This window comes from Notamacropus eugenii, chromosome 2 (assembly GCF_028372415.1).
Source record: "Notamacropus eugenii isolate mMacEug1 chromosome 2, mMacEug1.pri_v2, whole genome shotgun sequence".
In the NCBI taxonomy this organism is placed as follows: Eukaryota; Metazoa; Chordata; class Mammalia; order Diprotodontia; family Macropodidae; genus Notamacropus; species Notamacropus eugenii.
Genome location: NC_092873.1, coordinates 442,745,880 through 442,767,413, shown reverse-complemented (window position 1 = coordinate 442,767,413; position 21,534 = coordinate 442,745,880). Strand labels below are relative to the sequence as shown.

The 21,534-nt window shown below is 35.1% G+C and overlaps 1 protein-coding gene across 5 annotated transcripts in view; it reads left to right on the top strand.

Annotated features, from left to right (window-relative positions):
- Positions 1-14,359, top strand: part of NEK7 (NIMA related kinase 7) — a 203,750-nt gene extending 189,391 nt beyond the window's left edge. For all 5 annotated transcript variants that reach the window (XM_072648296.1, XM_072648294.1, XM_072648292.1 and 2 more), the window contains one exon: positions 11,267-14,359. In XM_072648296.1, the coding sequence (XP_072504397.1) occupies positions 11,267-11,377 (111 nt within the window). In that variant the 3' untranslated portion in view covers positions 11,378-14,359. The remainder of the gene's footprint in view (positions 1-11,266) is intronic.
- Positions 14,360-21,534: the final 7,175 nt, after the last annotated feature.

The following is a 21,534-nucleotide window of genomic DNA, read 5'->3' as shown; positions in this document are numbered from 1 at the left end:
TTCCTTTTGTCTTTGTCTTCTTTTGGGATGTATACTTAGCAGTTGTAATGTGGAGCAAAAGATATGAACAGATGAGTAATTTTTCTTACTTCAAATAGTTTTCTGGAATAATTAATTTGTTTCATAGTACTTCCAGGAGTGTGTCCCTATCTTCCCACAGCCCCTGCAAAATCTACTATTTTATCATTTTTGCCAACTTAAATTGTGTGAGTTGAAAAGACTTTGAATTTTTATTTCTCTTATTATTAGTAATTGGAGTTGTTCTCATATGATTGCTGATAGTTTGCATTTTTCTTTTGAAATTTTCTATTCTTTGACCACTTACCTGTTATTCATGAGCTTAGATGTTTCTTTTGACTTTCCATATATTTTGATTATAAACATTTCCTCAGAGATGAATGGTGTAGAGATGTTTTTTTTCTCATTCAACAGTTTGTCTTATTCTGTCTTCATTGATTTTGTCATGCAAAATACTTTTATATGATTAAAATTCTATGGAAGGGTGATGGAGACTGATTCTATCATCTCAATTCTAAGGGAGCTCCCAGCACAGATTGCTAACTTCTCTGCAACTTATACGCCTAGAAAGTTTCCTGGAGCACTGAGAGCTTACATGACCTTTTTAAGGTCACTCAGCTAGTATATGTCACGGTCATAACCTGTCCCCAGGTTTTCCTGGGTTCAAGACCAAGTGTGTCCACTATTCTGCCTCTCTCAAAGTTCTGTAGTTTACCATTTTATGATGTTTTTTGTTCCTTGTTTGATTGAGTTCTCCATAAGTTGTTTTCTACTCTCTATTTATTTTCTTTCTTTTTAAAAAATTTGCTGTGTACTTAACTTGCATATCTATTTGGATGTGTGGTATATATCAGATAATGTTCTAAAAAATTTTTTTGCCATATCACTTTTAGTTTTTCACAGAAATTCTTGTCAGATAACAAGTGCTTCCCTAGTAACTTGTGTTCTTGGATTTATCAGACGCTGGATAGACATGTGCAATTGCTTTTGGGTCTTATTTATCTAATCTGTTACATTGAAATACTCTTAAAAAATCATATCCAGCAGTTTTTATAAATTCTACTTTATAGTCTCACTTAAGATTTGATAGTGATAGGCCCTCTTCATTCCTGCTTTTTTTTTCTTTATTATTTCACTTGAAATTCTAGTCACTTTAATTTGAATTTTGTAATGATTTTATCCAGTTCTCTAAAGTAACTCCTTTGTAGTTTGTTTGGTGTGGACCATAAATAGAAATTAATAGATACTTTAGCAGAAGCTGCATTAATTTAGGAAGAGTTTGTGACACAGAGGAAGTAGAATAAGACTTGGGTTCAGATCCTGCTTCCATCACGTGTGAACTTGGAGAAATCACTTAACTTCTCTTGGTCCTCAATTCTCCTAACTATAAAATTTACATCTTGCACTAGAGAATCCCTAAGGTGCCTTCCAAAGCTGAATCTATGATCACTTCCTGTCAGTCATACAGTGAGAAATTTATATTATAATTTATATGAAAAAATAGTCATAGTCATAGAGTGAGAAAGAATAATTTACTACCCTGAATTTTTAGTTACTAATATCTTTTAGGAATTTCAGTAAATAAAAGAATAAGGAAATTGCAAAGTTTATTAAAATTATTTACAACTGACTACACATACACAAGATGTGCTGTCTCAGACACTTAATAGCTGTGTGACCCTAGGCAAGTCACTTAACCCTTTTTGCCTCAATTTCCTCATCTGTAAAATGAGCTGGAGAAGGAAATGGCAAACCACTCCAGTATCTTGCCAAGGAAACCTCAAATGGGGTCATGAAGAATCAGACATGACTGAACAACAATAAAAAAAAAGCTTCTGGTTCTCTCCCTACTGTGGATGCATGTTAATAACCTCCTTTCAGTTTTGTTTTTTTTTCTTTTTAAGCGTTAGGGGATTTGGTTTCTTGACCATTAAATCTTCTTTTTTTTTTTTTTTTTTAACCACAACTGTGATTTCTTCCTATCGGGGAGCTTCTAGGAAAAGAAACTCCTTCTACCAATGTAAATCAGTATTATGAGTTCTACTTTGTAAAACTCTGTAAATCAGTGTCTCAGAAAGTTATCTAGAATACAGTTAGTTAGTGACTTACCCAAGGTCACACAGTGAATAAATGTCAAAGTACCCTGCTCTCAGGCTAGCTCTGTCTCCTACATCATAGTGTCTACATGCTGTTAACTAGCTGAATGAAACTGAGCAACTCATTAAACCTCTCTGGACTTCAGTTTCCCTATCTGTATAATGAGTTATTTGGACTGATAGATCTCTAAAACTACTTCTGGATGTAGACCAATTATATAACTGTTTTTAGAGGTAAAGTTTTTTTTAATACCCTTATTGTCTAAATGACTGAAATAAAGTTGGAAAACATAAGTTTTAAAATATAGCCTACTTCAGGTTGAAGTATGATATATATATGTAAGCATATCAATTCAGTTTTCATCAGTAAGACTGCATAACACACACATACATATATACATTTATGTGTGTCTGTATCTGGATGTACATACGTGCATACACAGATATAATTATGTGTGCATGTCCCCTACTCCCAAGGTATGAACAAGTGTTCTAAAAGAAAGGCTGAAGAATTGAAAAGGCACCTGAGCTTTGTTTTACCTCATATCAAAGAACTGTTATGGAAAGGAGAGAAAAAAGGAAAAGAAAAAAGTCATATATGTTGTTTTGTATATTTTTTAATGAAATTAAACTAAATTTATAAAATTGTATTTCATTTGGATACTCTCCATATTTTTCTTTTTTTTATGCTTATCTGAATAACAGCTTAACAACATGCGTGTGCATGTATTCACAGGAGTAATTGAAATTAAACCCTATCATGTTAATTGCCATTTATGGATTCTTCCCAAGAGATTCTCTGTAGAATGTTTAAATATGGATGCTAATCATATTCTGTGGCTACGCATCTTTTATAGGTAGATCTATATATCTATAGTTTTTATCCTGATTGAGCTGAGACATGAAAATATTCATAGAAAATGAGAATTTTTTGAATACTGGAAAGGTAAAAATATACAATAGTGTTGTAGCACTTGTGTAGCTGAGCCCTTATTCATGTTACTGTTATTTTTAGCATTTAATATTTTTTAACAAATTTAAAATTTTCCCTAAAAGTTATTTTTATGTGTATGAACTCTTATCCTTTGTAGCATACGTAGATTGACCACATTATTGAAATCTGCTATGTTGAATTAAATCTCTAAAGATCTCTGAAAGGCCTATTTTTGCTTTAAAAAGCATAGTTAAGTAGGGTCTCTGTTCACATATCCTTCTGAAGTGGCCCTGGAGACTTTCTTCTTGAAGAAATGAATCCAAATTGGTGCCCTGTTTTAGATATTGTATGGGATCATGCAGAACCTTCTAACTTGTCCTGCAGGTCTTCCAGAGTTTTCAGATGGCATGGTATTATCTGATTCTTATGAAATATAAATATTATATGTCTTTGTAATATTGTTTTCGTATTGGTCAGTCAATAGTGTATTGCCAATAAAAGTTGGCAATATCTAGTGATTTTGTGTATATATTTAAAGCAAAAGGGATGTTAACACCCACTTTGGTGCACTAAAATATTTGTCTTTAGGTAGATGGAAATTGGGAATATCTGGGAGGCTGACATAACATAATTGGTCTCAGAGGGATTAGGTGAGAGTGGGAAAGGGAACAGTACCCATGACACCACTTTTTAGTAATTTTGTTGAGAAATGTATAGTGACCCGAAGTCATATTACACAAAAAGCTCTATTGTTATTATCTGGACAAGACTGAAATTGATAGATGTTGGTCCTATTACTAGATTTACTGGAGTTCTCTTTCTTTTAGTGTATTTAATATATTCCCATTTGCTGTTGTATTAATATTAGAACTGGTGCCCCTTGACAAAAAATGCATGAATATCTTCTACTCTGAAAAGATAAATTTTCAGAAAATTATCTCACTCTTTTATAATTTAAATATAAATAAATCTATATACTAGGCATTAGAGGTTTTACTTTGTCTCAACTTTGGAACCCCTTTTTAAAAAGTTTCCTTTTTGGACTTCCAGATTTCTTCTGAATTCATAAACTATCCCTTTTGTACAGATTTAATATGCTGAAAATTAGTTTATTAGGCTCTTTATTTCAGTGTATTATTTGATTATGCAGTGGTATTCTGCAGTTCATTGTTATCCTGTGATTGACAAAATGAACTTTAAAAAAAACATAAGTAATACACATATGACAGTATTTGGTGAGGGGTGCATAGAAATCATGAGACTTATTTTTTTATTTTTTACTTTTGGCAGGATTCATGTTATAGTATACATTTATTTTGAAGAAGAATATTGACATCTTCAAAGCAGTAAATTGGTATTGAAGAAAACAATGTTCTGTTTTATAAACTCATTTTTGCCCAGAGTGTTCCACAGGTGCTTTTTAGGTATTTTTGATTTCAATGTTTTAAGGAAACTAGACCTGAAATATATTTTTATTTTTGGGCTTGCTTATCACGTGTGATCCCTGTGCTTCTCCCTCTCTAGGTGTAGTATCTCTGCCAGGCATATTGCCTGGCTGGTCTCCCTGAGTTGTTCTTTGCCTCAGCTCACCTCTTGACTACCAGGAGGACTAGTTCTCTCCTAAATTTGTAGTTGGTTCTCTTTCCCATTTTCAGACATTCCCCCCACCCCCACCCCCCGCTGAAACTTTTTTGCTCTGACTGCATCAGCAATTTCTCTCTGTTCCTTGCTGGATAGAGCGTCTCCTTTTGTTCTGCTAACTTCACTGAAAAGTGCTATGGGCACTGGGAAGGAAGAAAAAGGGAAATCCCCTACCCCTTCCTGCTACCCTCCGGTGGAGGTGCAGGAGTCATTTACATTCCACATTCCACAAACATTTCCTGCCTAGACTCTTGATTCCTACCTCAATTCATGGCAAAGCTGGCAAACTACCTTTTTAAGAGCCACCAGGGATGAGGCTAGTCGTTGACCCTGGCAAATTGGCTGCCTCCCCCTCCCCTCCATTGCAATCAAGGAAACTTTTTAAATACTTTTTTAAGAAATACAAAATGTAGACACGTTGCACTTAGTTTACAAAAAAGTAGCATTTTATTATCTTCCCCCATACTTTCTGTGATTACATCCTGGGCTTGGGGGAGTAATAAATATTCCTCTTTTCCTCACCACATACACTCGTGTTTGTTAATTGGAATTGAACTAAAAATGATTTTGTTGCAAAGAATTTGTAGTATTCCTTTAAACGTAAAATTCCTTTGGTGCACTAAAAATATGAGTCCATTTAAAAAACTGAGTTTACATAATGCTTTCAGGAACAGATTTGTGTTCCCTGTACTCTGTGAGGTACTCACTTATATTACTTTAAATTAGATTTTTGGAAAGGAAATAATTTATGTGGATACAATGAAGCAAATAGAAATTTTGAAATTGGTACTGAAGAGTATTTTAAAATAATTTCTGCTTATCTCTTCAACATAACCAACGGATGCCAATCCATGAATAAACTTTTATTAAATGCCTGCTATGTGCTAGGCACTGTGTTAAGCCCTGAAGATCTACAAAAAGAAAGAAAAAGACAGTCTTTGCCCTCAAGGAGCTTACAGTCTAATGGGGGATACAACATTGAAACAAATATAGAAAGCAAATATATGTACCGGCTGAATAAGAGATCATTAAAAGAGGGAAAGCACTAGAATGAAGAGATGTTAGAGTAGATTTCTTGTAGAAGGTTGAGTTGTAGTTGGGACTTAAAGGAAGCCTGGGAAATCAGCAGTGGGAGCAGAAGGAAAGAGTTCCAGACATGGGGGACAGCCAAAGAAAATGCCCTCTTTAGCACCTCCTGCTTATCTCTTAAGAGAGAAATATTCACATGACACCTATAAGAGTTTAGGAGACTTGTGGATATAACTGACCAGATCTTGTAGTGGATGAAAGTTTAAAAGAAGCCTCAGATAGCCAATATTTATACTTTAGAACATCACCCAGGTTGTAAAGGCCACTATCCAGGTGGTCGTGGTTGAGTTGCTCAGTAGTGTCTGACTCCCTGTGACCCCCATAGGGGGTTTTCTTGGTAAAGTTACTCATGTGGTTTGCCATTTCCTTCTCCAGTGGATTAAGGTAAAGATTAGTGACTTGCTCAGAATTTTACAGCCCAGATTTGAACTCGGTTATAAATATCCAAGTTCAAAATGTCCCAAATTACTCTTTGCCCTCCAGGCAAAACTCACCCCTATGGCCTCCTTTTTTGTCCCTCTTCTTTCACCCACTTATGTGTCCAGTTCTGACTACTCAAGTTATCCCAAACAGCTTCCACTGCATAGAGATGAACAGAGAGAATTGTCTGTCCTAAAATATCGCCCCCAATTCCTCCTTTCTCCCATCTCAAAAGAGATTATGCTTTGCTCCTCCATTTTCTTAAATGGGTCATTTAATCTCTAATCTCTGAGCTTCAATTTTCTTGTGAAAAAGAGGATTGAACTATGTTGCTGTTTACAGAATATTAAAGCCAGAAGGGTTCTCAGAAGCCATCCTTGGCAGGAATGCTTTCTACACATACCAGTATATTCAGTGTTCCTTGATATTTTCTGCCTTCTTCACAGGCATCTCATGCCACTCATTTATAACTCTGATATTTAGATGTTTCTCTTTTATGTTTTTCTTTTGCACAAGGCTTTAATGAGGGAAGGTGTTTTGTAAACCTTAAAGTGAGTATTGTAACTGGGAATGTTGTCATAATTTTATAGCAGTCCTAAACTTTCCACCTTTACATATTGCTCCTCGTCCTGTACCCTGGCACCAAGGAGATCAGGTCTAATTCTTCTTTCAAAGAAGAACCATTCAGATATTTGAAATTTCTTTTTATTTATTTTGTTTTTATTTATTTTTAATCAACTTTTTTGTGTACATGTGTTTCTCCTGATAGAATATAGGACCCTTGAACAAAGGGACTCTTTTGTTTTTTGTCTTTATAGCCCCATAAGCCCATGGATACATAAGAAGCATTTCAGTGACATTTATTGAATTTCATTCTTCTTGTAAAGGAGCAAAAAACAACATAGAACCAGAGACCTCTTAGGAAACCTTAGAAGGTTGAAGCATTTTGTCTTAGCATGATGTGGGGCTGCTTGGAATGTCCTTAGCTACCCATGAAAAGCCACTAATTCACAAGGAACCTATTCAAAAAATTCGTAATTATTGTATCTGAACTTGTACCTGTCTTACTGCCCCTACTCAGCTCATTGAGTAGTCCTCTCTGTTATTTATTTACTCCTTCAGGTCTTCCATTTTCTGTGCCTCCTGGCCTTTGCCCTTCCAGTTCAGACTCTCCTCTTTCCTGTCCTTGACTTAAAGCCATCCTTGATTGAGCATTGCAATTAGTAGTTACCTTCAACACTTGAATTCTGACTCAGTATATATAAATAACTGCCAGATTCACCTCAATTCTGTTATAGATTATAGTTAAAAGAGGACTTTTGTGGCCTACTCAGAGAACCTAGCTACCAAATGTAACTTTATTTTTAGGTGAATTTATGCTTCAGGTTTCAAATAACAGACATATTCAACCTTTTGAAAAACAGCATGTTAATAAATTAGGGATTCACTATATTTGCTTTAGAGAAGAATTAAATGTAAAGTAGGTCAATCTTGGACCCCAGATATAAAATTTAGTTACTGAAATAGTGAGAACCTTTAATTTATAATACATTTCTTCCTTAAAATGGTCCCATAACAGGAAGAGCCTAAGGACATAATTATGATGTCTTCAGTGTATAAATTTGTCTTTTGGTCCTTTTTTTAAAATCTGAATGCCTATCATATGGAATTCTTGTTAATCCCTTATTAAAGATTGAGTTGAAGGAGGAATTTCAATGAGGAGGCATGGATTATTTTCCAGATGTTATGGATGGTAAGAAGTATGTGGAGAATGAATTGAGATCCACTGGTCTGGTGAAGGAAGTTTGAGAACCTGGTTTTGAATTCTGGTCCTACTATTTATTATCCATGTGAGTTTGGGCAAAGTATTTATCATCTCTGGGCTTGGTTCCCATCTTTTAAGATGAAGGATTCGATTAGATAACTATAAATAGATTCAAAGTTGACCTTAGACATTTTCTGGTCAGTGTAATGAGTATATGAGATAGGTTCATAAATATACACTCACTTAATTGGTTTTGTTTGGTAGTTTTTTTAATGAGACTAAAAAAGCAACAAAGCACTCAACTCCCATAACCAAACAAAACAACGTTTTCAAAAAGAAAATGCAGCTGTAATATTGAAGCAAAAGACTGATGAAGAAAAGACTGTGCACAGAGGCTGTAATGCAAGAGAAAATTATGAGCTTATAAACATCCATGAGATGTGGTGGAGGAAACCTTTGACTGAAATATGGTTTTGGATTGATGCACTTTATTGAAAAGAAATAGCAGGAAGGTGTGAGGGTGTGGGGAGCATAGTAAGAAGTTATACTCATGGAGACACCCAAAAACTAGAAGACAAAAGCATGATGGAGATCATTGGGTGAATATCAGTTGAAGGAGAAACAGAAGCAATTTTGTCATCACAGTTTACAATAGACTATCTGGAAATCGGCGATAAGTTTGGGAAATAGATAACCAGTATGACACAGAGATATATTATAAGGATAAAAGACCACAGTTATCTAGAACTGTTTGTGCGATCTCTCTGTGCCAAAAAAACAGCCACAAACAAATGCTTAACATGCCTTATTGCATTAATTTCATTCTTCAAAAGGTTGGATACCAACAAGGGGAAATTCTATTCTGGGTCTGATTCTAACCAAGAACTGGTAGGTAGGTATCAGTGACCTACCTTGGGGACCAGTGACCACTGGTGCACCTAACCTAGATATGAAAAAAGCATATTTCATAGCCATGAAGGGGAAAAGAATTTGGATCTCATGGATTAAAGTTCTTCTGGGGATAGAAAACTCTCAAGGATGAATGTATGATGTTACAAAGGAAATAATTCAGATAATGAAGAACGAAAGAACTCAACAGCCAAGCAGTTTGTTATTTTGTCTGTTTGTTTAAAAAGAGACATCCAGAGGTTGAGATTAAGGGCAGATGAGAGAGAATGAGTGCAAACCAGGTCATAGGAATTTAAGAACAGCATGACGTGTGTAAAGTGAAGGAAAACAGCCAGGGCTGGGTTTATTTGGGGGGGGGGGGGGAGTTGTGGGAGGTATGTTAGAGAAAAAGGGGGCTCAGAGAAAGCTCAGAACTTGTGCCTGTGTTGGTGGATTGTTGGTGACTAACATAGAAAGAAAGCTTTGTGCTTCAGTTCTTGTTCTGTTTCGTTTGTTCTTTACAAAGTAGAATTTGCCCAGGAAGGGACTGAATAAACAATGGCAAATTGAGAATGGATAGTTAATATAAAATAATTAATTAAAAGATTATCTAGTGGTTCTTGTGAATTCAAGTCCTCTGATCCCAATCTACTTTGTCCTCACATACTCAGAGAACTGATTGGATATGATTGCTGAACAACTGTCCATGATGTTTGAAAGTCCATGGATGATAGAGAAGATGTTGGAGGGCTAGAGATAGGCAAATGATAATCTGATGTAATCATGACAATAATTATGATAATAATGGTAGCTAGTACTTACACAGTGATTTACAAATATCTGGTTTGACCCTCCCAAAAACTATGAGTTTTATAAAAAGATGAGGAAACAGAGGCAAATAGAGGTTAAGTGACTTGCCCAGGGTCATACAGCTAGCAAGTATCTGAGGCTGGATTTCGTTTCAGGTCTTCTTGACTCTGGGCCCAATGTTCTATCTACTGTACCACCTACCTACCCTTTCAAAGACAGAGAGAGACAGAGACTAGAATCTGCCAACTCATGCTGATTTCGTTTACCTTGATTTCTGGCAGAATTCTAAAATGAGTTATTAAAGAGGTGATTAAGGAACATTTAGAAAAGTGGTAACCAGAGAATCAGCATGAAATTGGCAAGAACAGGTCATGCCAACCAAACTTTACTTCCTTTTTTTAAAAAAAAGTTACTAAGCAAGTAGGTCAGGAAAATGATATAGATATTGTGTAACCAAGATTTTAGCAAGGCTTTTGATAAATTATTTGTTGTTATGAAATTTCTTAGGAATGAATATATTATGCTTGTTGAGTTCAGAAATAAGCTTCACAAATACAAGACAGGGACTGCATGGTGAAAGAACTATTTGAAAAAATGCCCAGGATTATAGTGGACCACACACTCAATATAAGTCGACAATGTGACATGACTGCCAAAAAAAAGTGAAGGTCTACACTGAGTGATACATAGCTTACAGGAATAAAGAGGTGATATTCATAGAATGATATTCTGCCCTGATCTGACCACATGTGTAGCATGGCATTGAGATCTCAGGAAAGAACTTGATACAATGAAAAACATCCAGAGGAGAGCAATCTGTGTAATAAAGGATCTTGAGTCAGTGTGATAAGAGAACCATCTGAAAAAAATAGTGATATTTAGTCTGGAGAAGAACCCAAAAGAGTCCAATTTAAGTTTGATATCATTAAAAGTATGTAACGATGGAGGCTCTCCATTAATGAAATATGAGGTGTCTGATACCTGACTGAATATCTTTAGGCAGAGCCTAGATGAGCACTTATAATTGGCTCCTTATAATGGGGATTCTTTTTTGTGTGTTCAAGATTCTAAGTTCTTTGATTAGTTTAACAAGCTTATACCAAAGTTGTCAACTGAATTTCTGTGAGTTTTGTTGATGTTTGATGTTACCTTCCTTTACATAGCTGAAATCATTGAATATAGTTTCCTTTGGGTTTTGAGTTTATTGATAGTCATCTTATACAAGTCTGTAGTCATATGTTCTAACAAATCTTGTATAGCTTTTTAACTGAATAAATGTTTTCAAGTATTCATTGTAGAGTATGGTACTTAAAAATCTAAAGTTTGTAGTGATTATGGCACAAGGATCAAACTTCTTTGAGAAATCTATTTTAGTAGAGGTATCTAGTCTGCATTTAGAAAAATATGCACTTTACATATGTATAAGTTCTTTCTGTATAAATGTAAAATGCCATCAAATGAAACCTTAGAATTTTAGAACAATGTCTGTCCTTAGCTGTACTGCATTTTTAGAATAAAACTGTAGGTGTGTGTAGCTTCTTACTATAGTACTAGTATCTAGTGTGGTTTTCATCTTAAGATTTTTTTGTATTGTTTTTTTTCCAGCTACGGCAGTTAGTAAATATGTGCATCAACCCAGATCCAGAGAAGCGACCAGATATAACCTATGTTTATGATGTAGCTAAACGGATGCATGCGTGTACTGCAAGCAGCTAAGCACATGGCAGATCATGAAGAAAGAACCAGAAAATGTTCAAGTATTTTTGTGCAGATTATACCTCCCCTCTGTTGTCTGTGTGCTATGTATAGTTTTTCAGAGCTGACTGATGTGCTTTGAATCCTTAACCAATTTTCATATAAGCTTCATTTTGTACCAATTCAAATTTTCCTTTACCTATCCAAAAATAATTTGGGAATAAGGAAATTTTAAATAGAATTTGGAAAGTAATAGAACTTTATAGTTTGGAATGGTTAAGTGTTTTCAAAATATCTTTGATTTTTCCTTCTGATAATGTTCAAATGTTCTGATGTGTTCAAATACATATCAAGTGCCAAAATACTGATGGTGGAACTTGGCACATGTCATATTTGACTTAATACCCAAGACAGACTCTCTAAGCGTGTGTCTCATCTATTGTTTCATCATTCGTGGATAAGCACGATTGTGAACTTTTAAATAATTATATAATTTTTAAAAGCTGGAGGTGTATGTTTTAGTTTTTAATGTATTGCAGTTTTGAAAATAGCTTCTGAGTATAGACAAAACTGTTTGAACATTTTTAATTTCTCAGCTTATGTATTAAAAATATAGCTCTGAAATGTGAGTCAGATACTGATGAGTTTATGTATATTTTATCTTTTTTCTTTCGTTAAAATGGTATAAATGAATTCATAAAAAATGGTTAAGGATTTGTTTGGCTGGTGTGATAATTCATTTAAAATTTGCACGTTGCCCAAGGCTTTCTGTGTGTTTTTATTATTGTTTGTACATTTTAAAACTTTTTCTTTGAATGACTTTGCAGTACTATATTTGAATTCCTTTATCAATTTAAATACATTTAATCCATAAACCCAGTGACAAGATATAACTGTGCACTATAATGTAAGCATATGTTTTTATTCCTATATTTCCTGATGTGTAAGATCTGTCCCTTTCAGAAATATTTTTTATATTCTGCAACAGTTGCTTTCTTATTTATATTTTTAAAAGTTCATTTTATTCATTAATGTTTCAATTGTGCAGAGTACATGCTGATGATACCCTTTTTAAGTACATTCAGTTTACCAGTAATTTTCTTGAATTGAATAGCAAGTTCAGTATATGTTCTTTTACTTTTTAAGATATTGGTCACTGTGTATACATACATGATTACATTGTTTTGATGGCGAGGAAGAAAGGACATGTTTTATAATGCACTTGTGGATGTTGATAATAACTGCTTCAATTATTTGAATATTGAGATAGTGTATTTAGTATATGTTTAAAGCTAGGTCATATGTTTAAAAGTAGGTCATTACTTCAACCTAAATTTTTATGACATCATCATTTTTGTTGAAAAGATTAAAGAGAAGTTCTGTGTTCTGGCCTTCACATATGAAGATAATACACAATTTAAAGTTTCTTTTAGGTTAAAGAAATCTACAAAGTATAATGCATCTGTAGTTCAGTACTGTTTTGGTATGTCGTTGATCTAATGTGCATTTGATAGTTGTACCCAGTGCCTTGAATAGAATTTTTGAGCCAAAAGAGAATGTTAAGTTTAGTCATCACAAAGAGACATAGTTCCACTGTAAAACATTGGAGTAGATTGTATTGTTAACATGGAAGCTTCATGTGCAATAAGGAAATACACTAGAGGACAATCTTGCCCATCATTTTTAATACGCTTTGCCATACGAGTATGTGAAAATCTTAATCTTGAATATACAGACAGGTTTTCAATCAGTTTTTAAGTTTCAAGATTCATAAATTATTTATGATACAGAATGATTTTATCTTTCTAAAAATTAATCTATGACATTTGGGGTACTGATATATTAATTTTAATGTGAAAAAGCTACTTGTCCTTTACCCTGAAACTAAATGTAATTTATTTCTTTTGCCCTGACTACACTTTTTAGGCATCCATAGAAATTTATCTGCAGAATTATGAGCTGAGTCATTTTAGCTGACCATTGATGTCATATTCATTTTAATGTTGCAGTAAAAGTGATTGAGATGAAGTGTTCTCTTGTTGGAACAGGATAGTCTTCCCTTCCTACAGTCCTTTAAAAACACATAGATCTAAAATTCATTAGTTTGACTATCCATTGTGCGTTGTACAGAAAGATCTAGCCATTCTTAATATATCTGTCTGCTAGCAGACCTTATGAGGGAAGAAGACAATGCTTGAGGAAGACCGTCACCACACTTTAGATGTTGAAGCTATATGTTTCATAGATTGTGTAATTATTTTGATTTAAATGTGCATATTATTTTTTTGAAGAAACCACTGTGTTAAAAGTCAAATTTTAATTTTCAAGGGGATCATTTCAAAGAAATTATGAAAATGATTATGAGTTGGTTGACTTTCTAAGCACACTTATAAAATGTTCTCTTTATGTTTTAGTTTATGATTAAACTGTTATATTGACTAAACTAAGCAGTTAAATTTATTTCAAATGCAATAAAAATGAAAGGTAAATCTGATTGTAACACTCAGATATATGGTAAGTTACCCAGAGAATGAAATTTGATTGTCACTTTTTTCGTATGTTAAAGTTTACAAAGGGTGAATGAAGCATGCCCCTATTTAAATAAAGTACTCAATAGTATGTGATGATTGTCAATTTAGTAAAATTATTAAAAAAAAAACCATTTCATGAATGCCTTACTATTCTAAATAGTATCTATTACAAAACACCTTTCTAGTATCCATATGCCATAGACGTTGCTGTTAACATTTACCTTGATATTTATTTTAACCAAAACATTATTTGCATTAAATGTTTATTCTTCAAATGAATGTATTATGTTTATAACCTACAAATGTATAATTATTCTTTGCCTCATTTCAGTAGTACTGTTACATTGACTTCTTTTGTGAAATACTTTTGTTTTGTTAATGTTTTAAATACACATGCTAAAATGATTCTCTTAGTGGCTTGAAGACTATATACAGTATCCTGATATAAATAAAAATATAAAAAATTAAGTTATATGGTAAGATTGTATAGTGATTACTATTCCAAGAGTCTTTCATGTTTTTTCTAAATAATGTCTATTGCTTATTTTTCACATTTACTTTGTCACACTGTTGAAACCCAAAATTCAATAATACACTTGTAACTGATAGCTAAGCAGGACCAAGTTAGTTCAGCCCTAGTTCACTAGGAGGAGACTCAGAGAGGATTTGTTTTTATTCCAGACTTAGACCACATCCTTGCCTCCTTGAGCACAGAAGTGCTGTAGCTTGTTAGAAAAATGCCTAGACCACGTTAGATTTTAACACACTATTCTACCCATCTGATCCTCATCATATGGAAATGTTTTATTGAGTGTGCTCCATTCGTTTCTAGTTGCTTTTTTGCAGCTTCTCTCTCAAATGATAGGTAGGTTCTAGTACTAAGCTTTGGGGCTATAGAGCTTAATAGCACATCCTGCTTCTCATATGCCATATAGGAGAGAAGAAATATAGCATCTTACTGCCATGATAATAGCATAGTAATGTGCAGCATATGTCCTAGCATACCAGGTGTTCAACTCTCTTGCCCGCAGAGGATGGGAAGGACTTAAATCATTATTTCTACCTTTAGTAGATATATGAAAAGATTAAGGAAAATGGCAAGTAACCATTGAAGAAATCTTTTGGGGAATGGAATACACAGAAATGACTGATGTCAAAATGATAAGTCTCAATAAAGCTTATTTTTAAAATGAAATATAATTTTAGTCATATGAAGAAAACAAGATAACCTTCAGATCGATTTTGATACTTTTACAGAATTTACAATGTACTTCATGATGAGATGAGAATCTATAAAGAAATAGACTTAATTGCATGGGTACAAAGGCATGGGTGGGTAGGAAGTAGAAAGAGTGCCAGAGGGATAAAATAATGGATCCATCAAATTCTAAATATTAGCTTAAAAATTTACTTTGTCAATTTAAGTTTCAATATAAAATTTAAACTATGTATGAAATGACAACTAAGGAGTACAGTAGATAGGACTAACACTGTCATAGTTCCCCCATTCTTGATTTAAAAAATATCAAAGAGAGATATGCTTATACAGCATATAATATTCTGCCTTCCTATTCCCCAGCTTGTGTGAGAAGAGGCCAGAATGGGCCAGTATTATCTGTTCCTTGGAGCCATTATTGGTTCTTCAGTTGCCCAGGATTCAACTTCATTTTAGTGATCTCAAAAATTATATTTTAATTGGAGCTACCAGACTGTTAGAGGCTTTCAAGAAGTGGAAAGTTTCCTTGGACGGTAGTTTGAAATAAAACTTTTTCTAGGTCTACATGTAGTTGTTGTTTGTCCTTCATTCTAGAGGAGGATCAGTGATAACAGGAAGGTGATGTCATAATGTGCATGTGAATTGGATTTAAATTTTTACAAAGCAGGAAGTAGGAAGTAGTGAGGGAGAATACATAGCAATTTCAGTGTTATTATATGGGGCTCAGCCATATACCATGGAACCCCAGCACCTGTATTCTGAAAATCAACATGTGGAAGAGAACCTCAGGCATCATGTAGCTTTCCAGTAGCAATATTTATTCCTAACAATACTATGAGGTTGACAGTACAAGTATTATTATCTCCCATTTTAGGTGAGCTGAAAGTCAGTGATTAGTTGATTTTCTCGATGCACAACTAAATAACATGTTTCCTAACTCTTAAGTCCTGAGTACTTTCCATTATATCATACTGCCTCTTAGTGTGACTTCCTAAAGCATGGTGAGGCTGCACAGCCCTCCCTCACTCAAAACAAAGTCAAGTGCAAGTCATGTCATCATTTCTCTGATGGCATGGCCTTCTTTGGCAACGAAGGACAAACACACACAAACACACACGCTAAGGGAAGCAAGAACTTTTTATCTTTTTAGTCCTGTGGAAAGTACATTGCTTGTATACTCCTTAAATATGAAAGAAATGTTTATGTTTATTGTTTAAAAACACTTATAGCCAAGCAAATAAATAATTGCAGAAATAAGTTATATGAAAATGCACTGCCCCGTGAAATAATAGTGGATACAGAATACAGAGGAAGTTAGTAGCAACTTCTGCTCAAAGACTCATTTCCTTATTTACTTAGCCTATCAAAAAAGGTTTCTTTATGCTGCAGAGTACAGGGTTAATTTTTCTTTCATTTTGCTGGGAATGTGTTCATACTGAGATTTATTAGACAATTTAGTACAGTGATGATTCAGAGTAATTAAAAATTTCGTAGGAATGTGTCCAGACATAGGGAGAAATAACCATTTTTGATGAATTGCCTTTGATGGTATTTATAGAATACAATTTACTTAGAATAATTTTTACTTTTATTTGTTTTTCTCTTCGTCTGTCACAGTGAAGAATATATTTTGGACGCAGAATTCTCCATGTTAAACCTCAGTACACTTTAAAATAAACTAAATAAAAAGCGAACTTTTAAGTTGAAAATATTAACCAAGGTCTTCTGGACTGTAATGCCAGTTCTCTATCATTATGCCACAATGTCTTCACTACATAAACCATAAGTTAGCTCCTCTGAAGGAATAGGCTTTGTAAGGTATATGTTTTCTTCATAGAATCTTCTGCTGTATAAATAAGATTGTTGGCTTATCTACCAAGTGGTATTAGACTTAAATTGCCTGTTGATATTAGTTCAAGAGCTTTCTGCCCCATCTGGATTTAATAAAAGTAGTTCGTTAGTGGTGAACTTGCAAGATCCCTTTTTTTACAAATTAAGTTTAGAAAATTATGAGTTTTAAGCATTTTAAAGGTTTTCACAGCATATATCTCAATTGATTCTGTGAACAGCCTCATGAGGTAGGTATAAGAGGTTCCTCCCCTAAAAAAAATAAGATGAACACTGCCCTGATTCTCCCAGAGAATTATAGTAGAATGCACAACTAATCAATTACTCTTATATTTATTAGTTTGCCTATTATGTGCTTAACATCATGTTAAGTATTGTAATGGATACAGAAGCATGTATAGTATGAATCTCACTCATACACATGATATCGATGATAAATTGTTTAGTATTGATTTCAGTTTCATTAGGTATACAGAGATAAGAGGGATCTATGTGGACTTGAATAGTTAGAAAAGGGATCACAGAGAAGGTACAATTTCAGATGGACCTTGAAGGCTAGTTTGAATTTATTTTTAATTCAATTTTATTTTTTGGTTCTGAATTCTCTTCCTCCTACCTTCCTATTGATGAAATGAGAAAGCGAAATCCAATGCAAATGTGTATAATCAAGCAAAATAAATTCATATATATATACATATATATGTGTGTGTATAACATGCATATATGCTATATGTGTGTTTTGGTTTGGTTTGGTTTGGTTGTTGTCCGTCATTCTCAAAGAGGACCAAAATGACATCACCATGATAAAGTGAAGTTTCAGTGTGTCCAACTGTGGCTTATCAGACCAGTACAAGCTCAGAATGCTCTACCACAGGTTGGGCACAGATAGTCGGTGTGAATCTTTGGGATGGTTATTCCAAATTTGTGCATCCTACATTTCCTTTGTGCAGTCTCAATTCTGCTCTGCTCATAGAGCACAGCACCTTTTCTGATGTGGGCACACCATGCTGAGCAGTCCTCTGCCAGTGTCTCCCATGTTGCAGTCAAATTCGAAGTTCTTGAGAGAGACTTTGAGAGTGTCCTTGTGTCTCTTCTTCTGACCACCATGTGATTGCCTGCCCCATGCAAGTTCTCCATAAAATAGTCTCTCTGGCAAGTGTACATTTAGCATTCGAACAGCGTGGCCTGTGCATCAGAGTTGCACTCTCTGAAGCATACTTTGAATACTTGGCAGTTCAGCTCAAGCAAGGACTTAAGTGTCCGGTATCTTATCCTGCCAGGTGATCCTCAGAATCTTCCTAAGACAGTTTAAATGGAAGTGATTCAGTTTCCTGGCATGGCACTGGTAGACTGTCCATGTTTCACAGGCATACAACAATGAGGCCAGTGCAATGGCTCTGTAGTCCTTCAGTTTGGTAGTCAATCTAATACCTCTTCTCTCCCAAACTTTTCTTTGGAGCCTCCCAAACACTGAGTTAGCTCTGGCAGTGCATGCATCAACCTCATTGTCAATGTGTACATTTCTATAAATACGTATATAACATGCATGTGTGTATGCATATATGTATGTATAATTCAATCTACACTCAAGAGTCTATCACCTAATTCATCTGGAGGTGCTTAATATGTTTTGTCTTGAGTTCCACAAGTCCTCTAGAATGATGAATGGTCATTGTGTTGAAAAGAATTTTTCAGAGTTATTTGTCTTTACAGTAGTGCTATTATTGTGTAAATTGTTCTCATTTCACTTACATACATATCATCCTGGATTCCTCTAAAAGCATCCCCTTACTCATTTATTATAGTACAATAGTATTCCATCACATTTATCATATGCCATAACTTTTTGAGCCATTTCCCAATTGATGAGCACCCTCTTGGTTTCTAACTCTTTGCCACAATATATGATAGGTGGAATTTGTATAAATTGAATATAGCAGGAAAGGTATTTTAGAGAAGGAAAATGAGATCAGTAAAATCAGAGATAGGAATGAATATAAACAATGTGAGGTGCAATCAGCTTGACTGAGTATTAAAATTTAGTTGGATCTTCAGTTGGTAGAGTGGAGGAAGGTAGAGCCTTGTTGTAGAGAACCTTGAAAGTCAGAAGGGAAAGTTTAGATGATCTAGTATTAAATAATAGTTTCTTGGTCTGAGGACTGACTTTAAGAACGTATTGTTTTGGGGCTGCTAGTTGGCACAGTGGATAGAGCACTGGCTCTCCAGTCAGGAGGACCTGAGTTTAAATCCAGCCTCAGACACTTACTAGCTCTGTGACCCTGAGCAAGTCAACCCTGATTGCCTCAAAAGAAAAAAAAAGGGAAAAATGTAGTTTTAGGGAAACTAATCTTGCACTGTGCAATATGGATTAGAGAAGTAAGGGACTAAGAGTTGGGAGTCTCTCTTTGGTTTTAGCTAGAAAGCTAGCATAGTAATCAGATCCAAGCAAGAAGTAGCAAGGTGGTGTAATGTTAATGAGAGTTAAAGATCTTCCATACCCATTAATAGACCTCAGGTGAAGCCCATTAAGGGAAGCTTGATTAGGGGAGACTTGTTTTGTAGGAAGGCCCACACCTTTCTAATGAGGCACTGGGTCACAAGGGTCCTGATACCCTCCAGCTCTGAAAAGTGTGTGTATACTGTGAGGTGAGGTTTGGCTTTGGGGCTTACTCTTTGGAAGAAGGTTCTTGTGCCAGATTCTCATCTGGGTAGCTGTTAAGGAGTACCCCACCCTCACCGCTTTGAAAACCCAGATGTTGGTGCTTCTCTCTCTGTTAACCATGTATATATACATATATACATCTATATATATTATATATATAAAATGGTAAGACAGTTGGATCTGTCTGTTGATCTGTGATGCTTATGTAATTGCTTATGGTCAGACAGAAGCCCTGTCTGTCTTTATTTCTCTGCTTGTATTTTCTCTGTTGGTATATATAATTTAAAAAGATTGTTGACCCCTCAGAAGTTACTTTCCTTTTAGAAAAGCTGACTAAGAAACTGTTCTAGCAGGCCATACAGATGGTAGCAGTGAGAATAGGAAGTAAAGGGTGAATCCAGGAGTCATTTCAAAAAAGTGGATAATAAGACTTGATGATATTGCAGATAGAAATGAAATGAAAAGTGGAAGATGGCTTCTAGCTTTCTAGCTTGAGAAGCTAGAGGAATGGGCATACCTCTTATGAAAATGGGATAGTTGGGTAAGAGAACCAACATGAGAGCCAAGATTCAATATTAACCATGTTGAGTTTGAACAACTGACACTACCTCACATGACCTTGGGCAAGTCTCTGGAAAGCAGGGTGGAAGTGGTGTGGAGTTGGCTGAGAAGTGTCATGGAATCCTGGTTTGCAGCAAGATGAAGCAAATGCTCACTAAACAACCTAGTGTGGAGCGTGTGAATTATGGCCAAAGTAGAGACATTATGGTGTGAAGATGGTCTAGAAGAACATGGTGGAAATGTCCTCTAGGCAGTTAAAATACAGAATTAGAACAAAGATAAGTCAAAATCAGAGAAGTACACTTTAGCATCATCACCATAGAGATGGCATTTCAAACCAAGAGAGTGGATGAACTCTGCTGCTTGGAGACAGTCAAGAAACTGAGTCATCCTTGACGCTGATGCTTCTATGCATCTGAAATCTCAATTAGGTCAGTATTCTTTCCAATGATACAGACCACAGCCTTTTCCCTGTACAAATCTCATTCATGTTCTGCTCTATAGCTTCTTATGCTCTCTATGTCTCTGGATAAGATTGTTTTTTTACTCTGCTTTTCCCACTACAGATCTGCCATCCTTATATGTACTCTTCTGACTGCTCAATACTTCTTTTACTCCACCCATATTGACTCCCTAACTCACTTCTTAAACCCCCCCCCCCCTCCCCCTTCTCTTAATGGGTATATCCTAGTTCAGTGCTAAGATTGAGACCATCTAATCAGGTCTATTGACTTCTTCCATTCCTCAAAACTTCACAGTATTATCAGTTTCTAGTTCCTCCTCACCTTGAGTCATGAAAGACATAACCCCACTTATTAAGTTTAACTCTTGACATGAGCCATTCATTCCTTTCCCTTACAGTTTCTTCAGGACTTTTCTCTCTTTCATCCATCTTAACTCTGTCCCCACTTCTTCCTTTCTATCTGCCTACAAACATAGTCAGGTCTCCTTTATCCTGAAAAAATTATTTCCTTGAGTGTTCTCCATTCACCTATTGTCCCATTACTTTTCTACTCTTCCCTGGTAACTTTCTTGGAAAAGCTACATATACTTGAGGAATACATACATACATATGTGTATATGTACATGTATACATGTACTGTATATGTGTGTTGTATATATGTATGTATATGTGTGTATATACTTTCTCACTGCTCAGGCTCCTTACAATTGAGCTTGTGTCCCCCAATATGTTATTTAAACAAGCAAATTTCCTTAGTGCCTAGGGCCTTCTCACCTTGGCACATCCCTCTATCATGGTAGTCCCCTTCTCCCACTGGTAAATTCCTCCTGGGCCTTCTGTTTTGGGGAGGGCTGACCCAGCACAGCCAAGGCAACTTTCATTCTCCTTGCTCTGCAT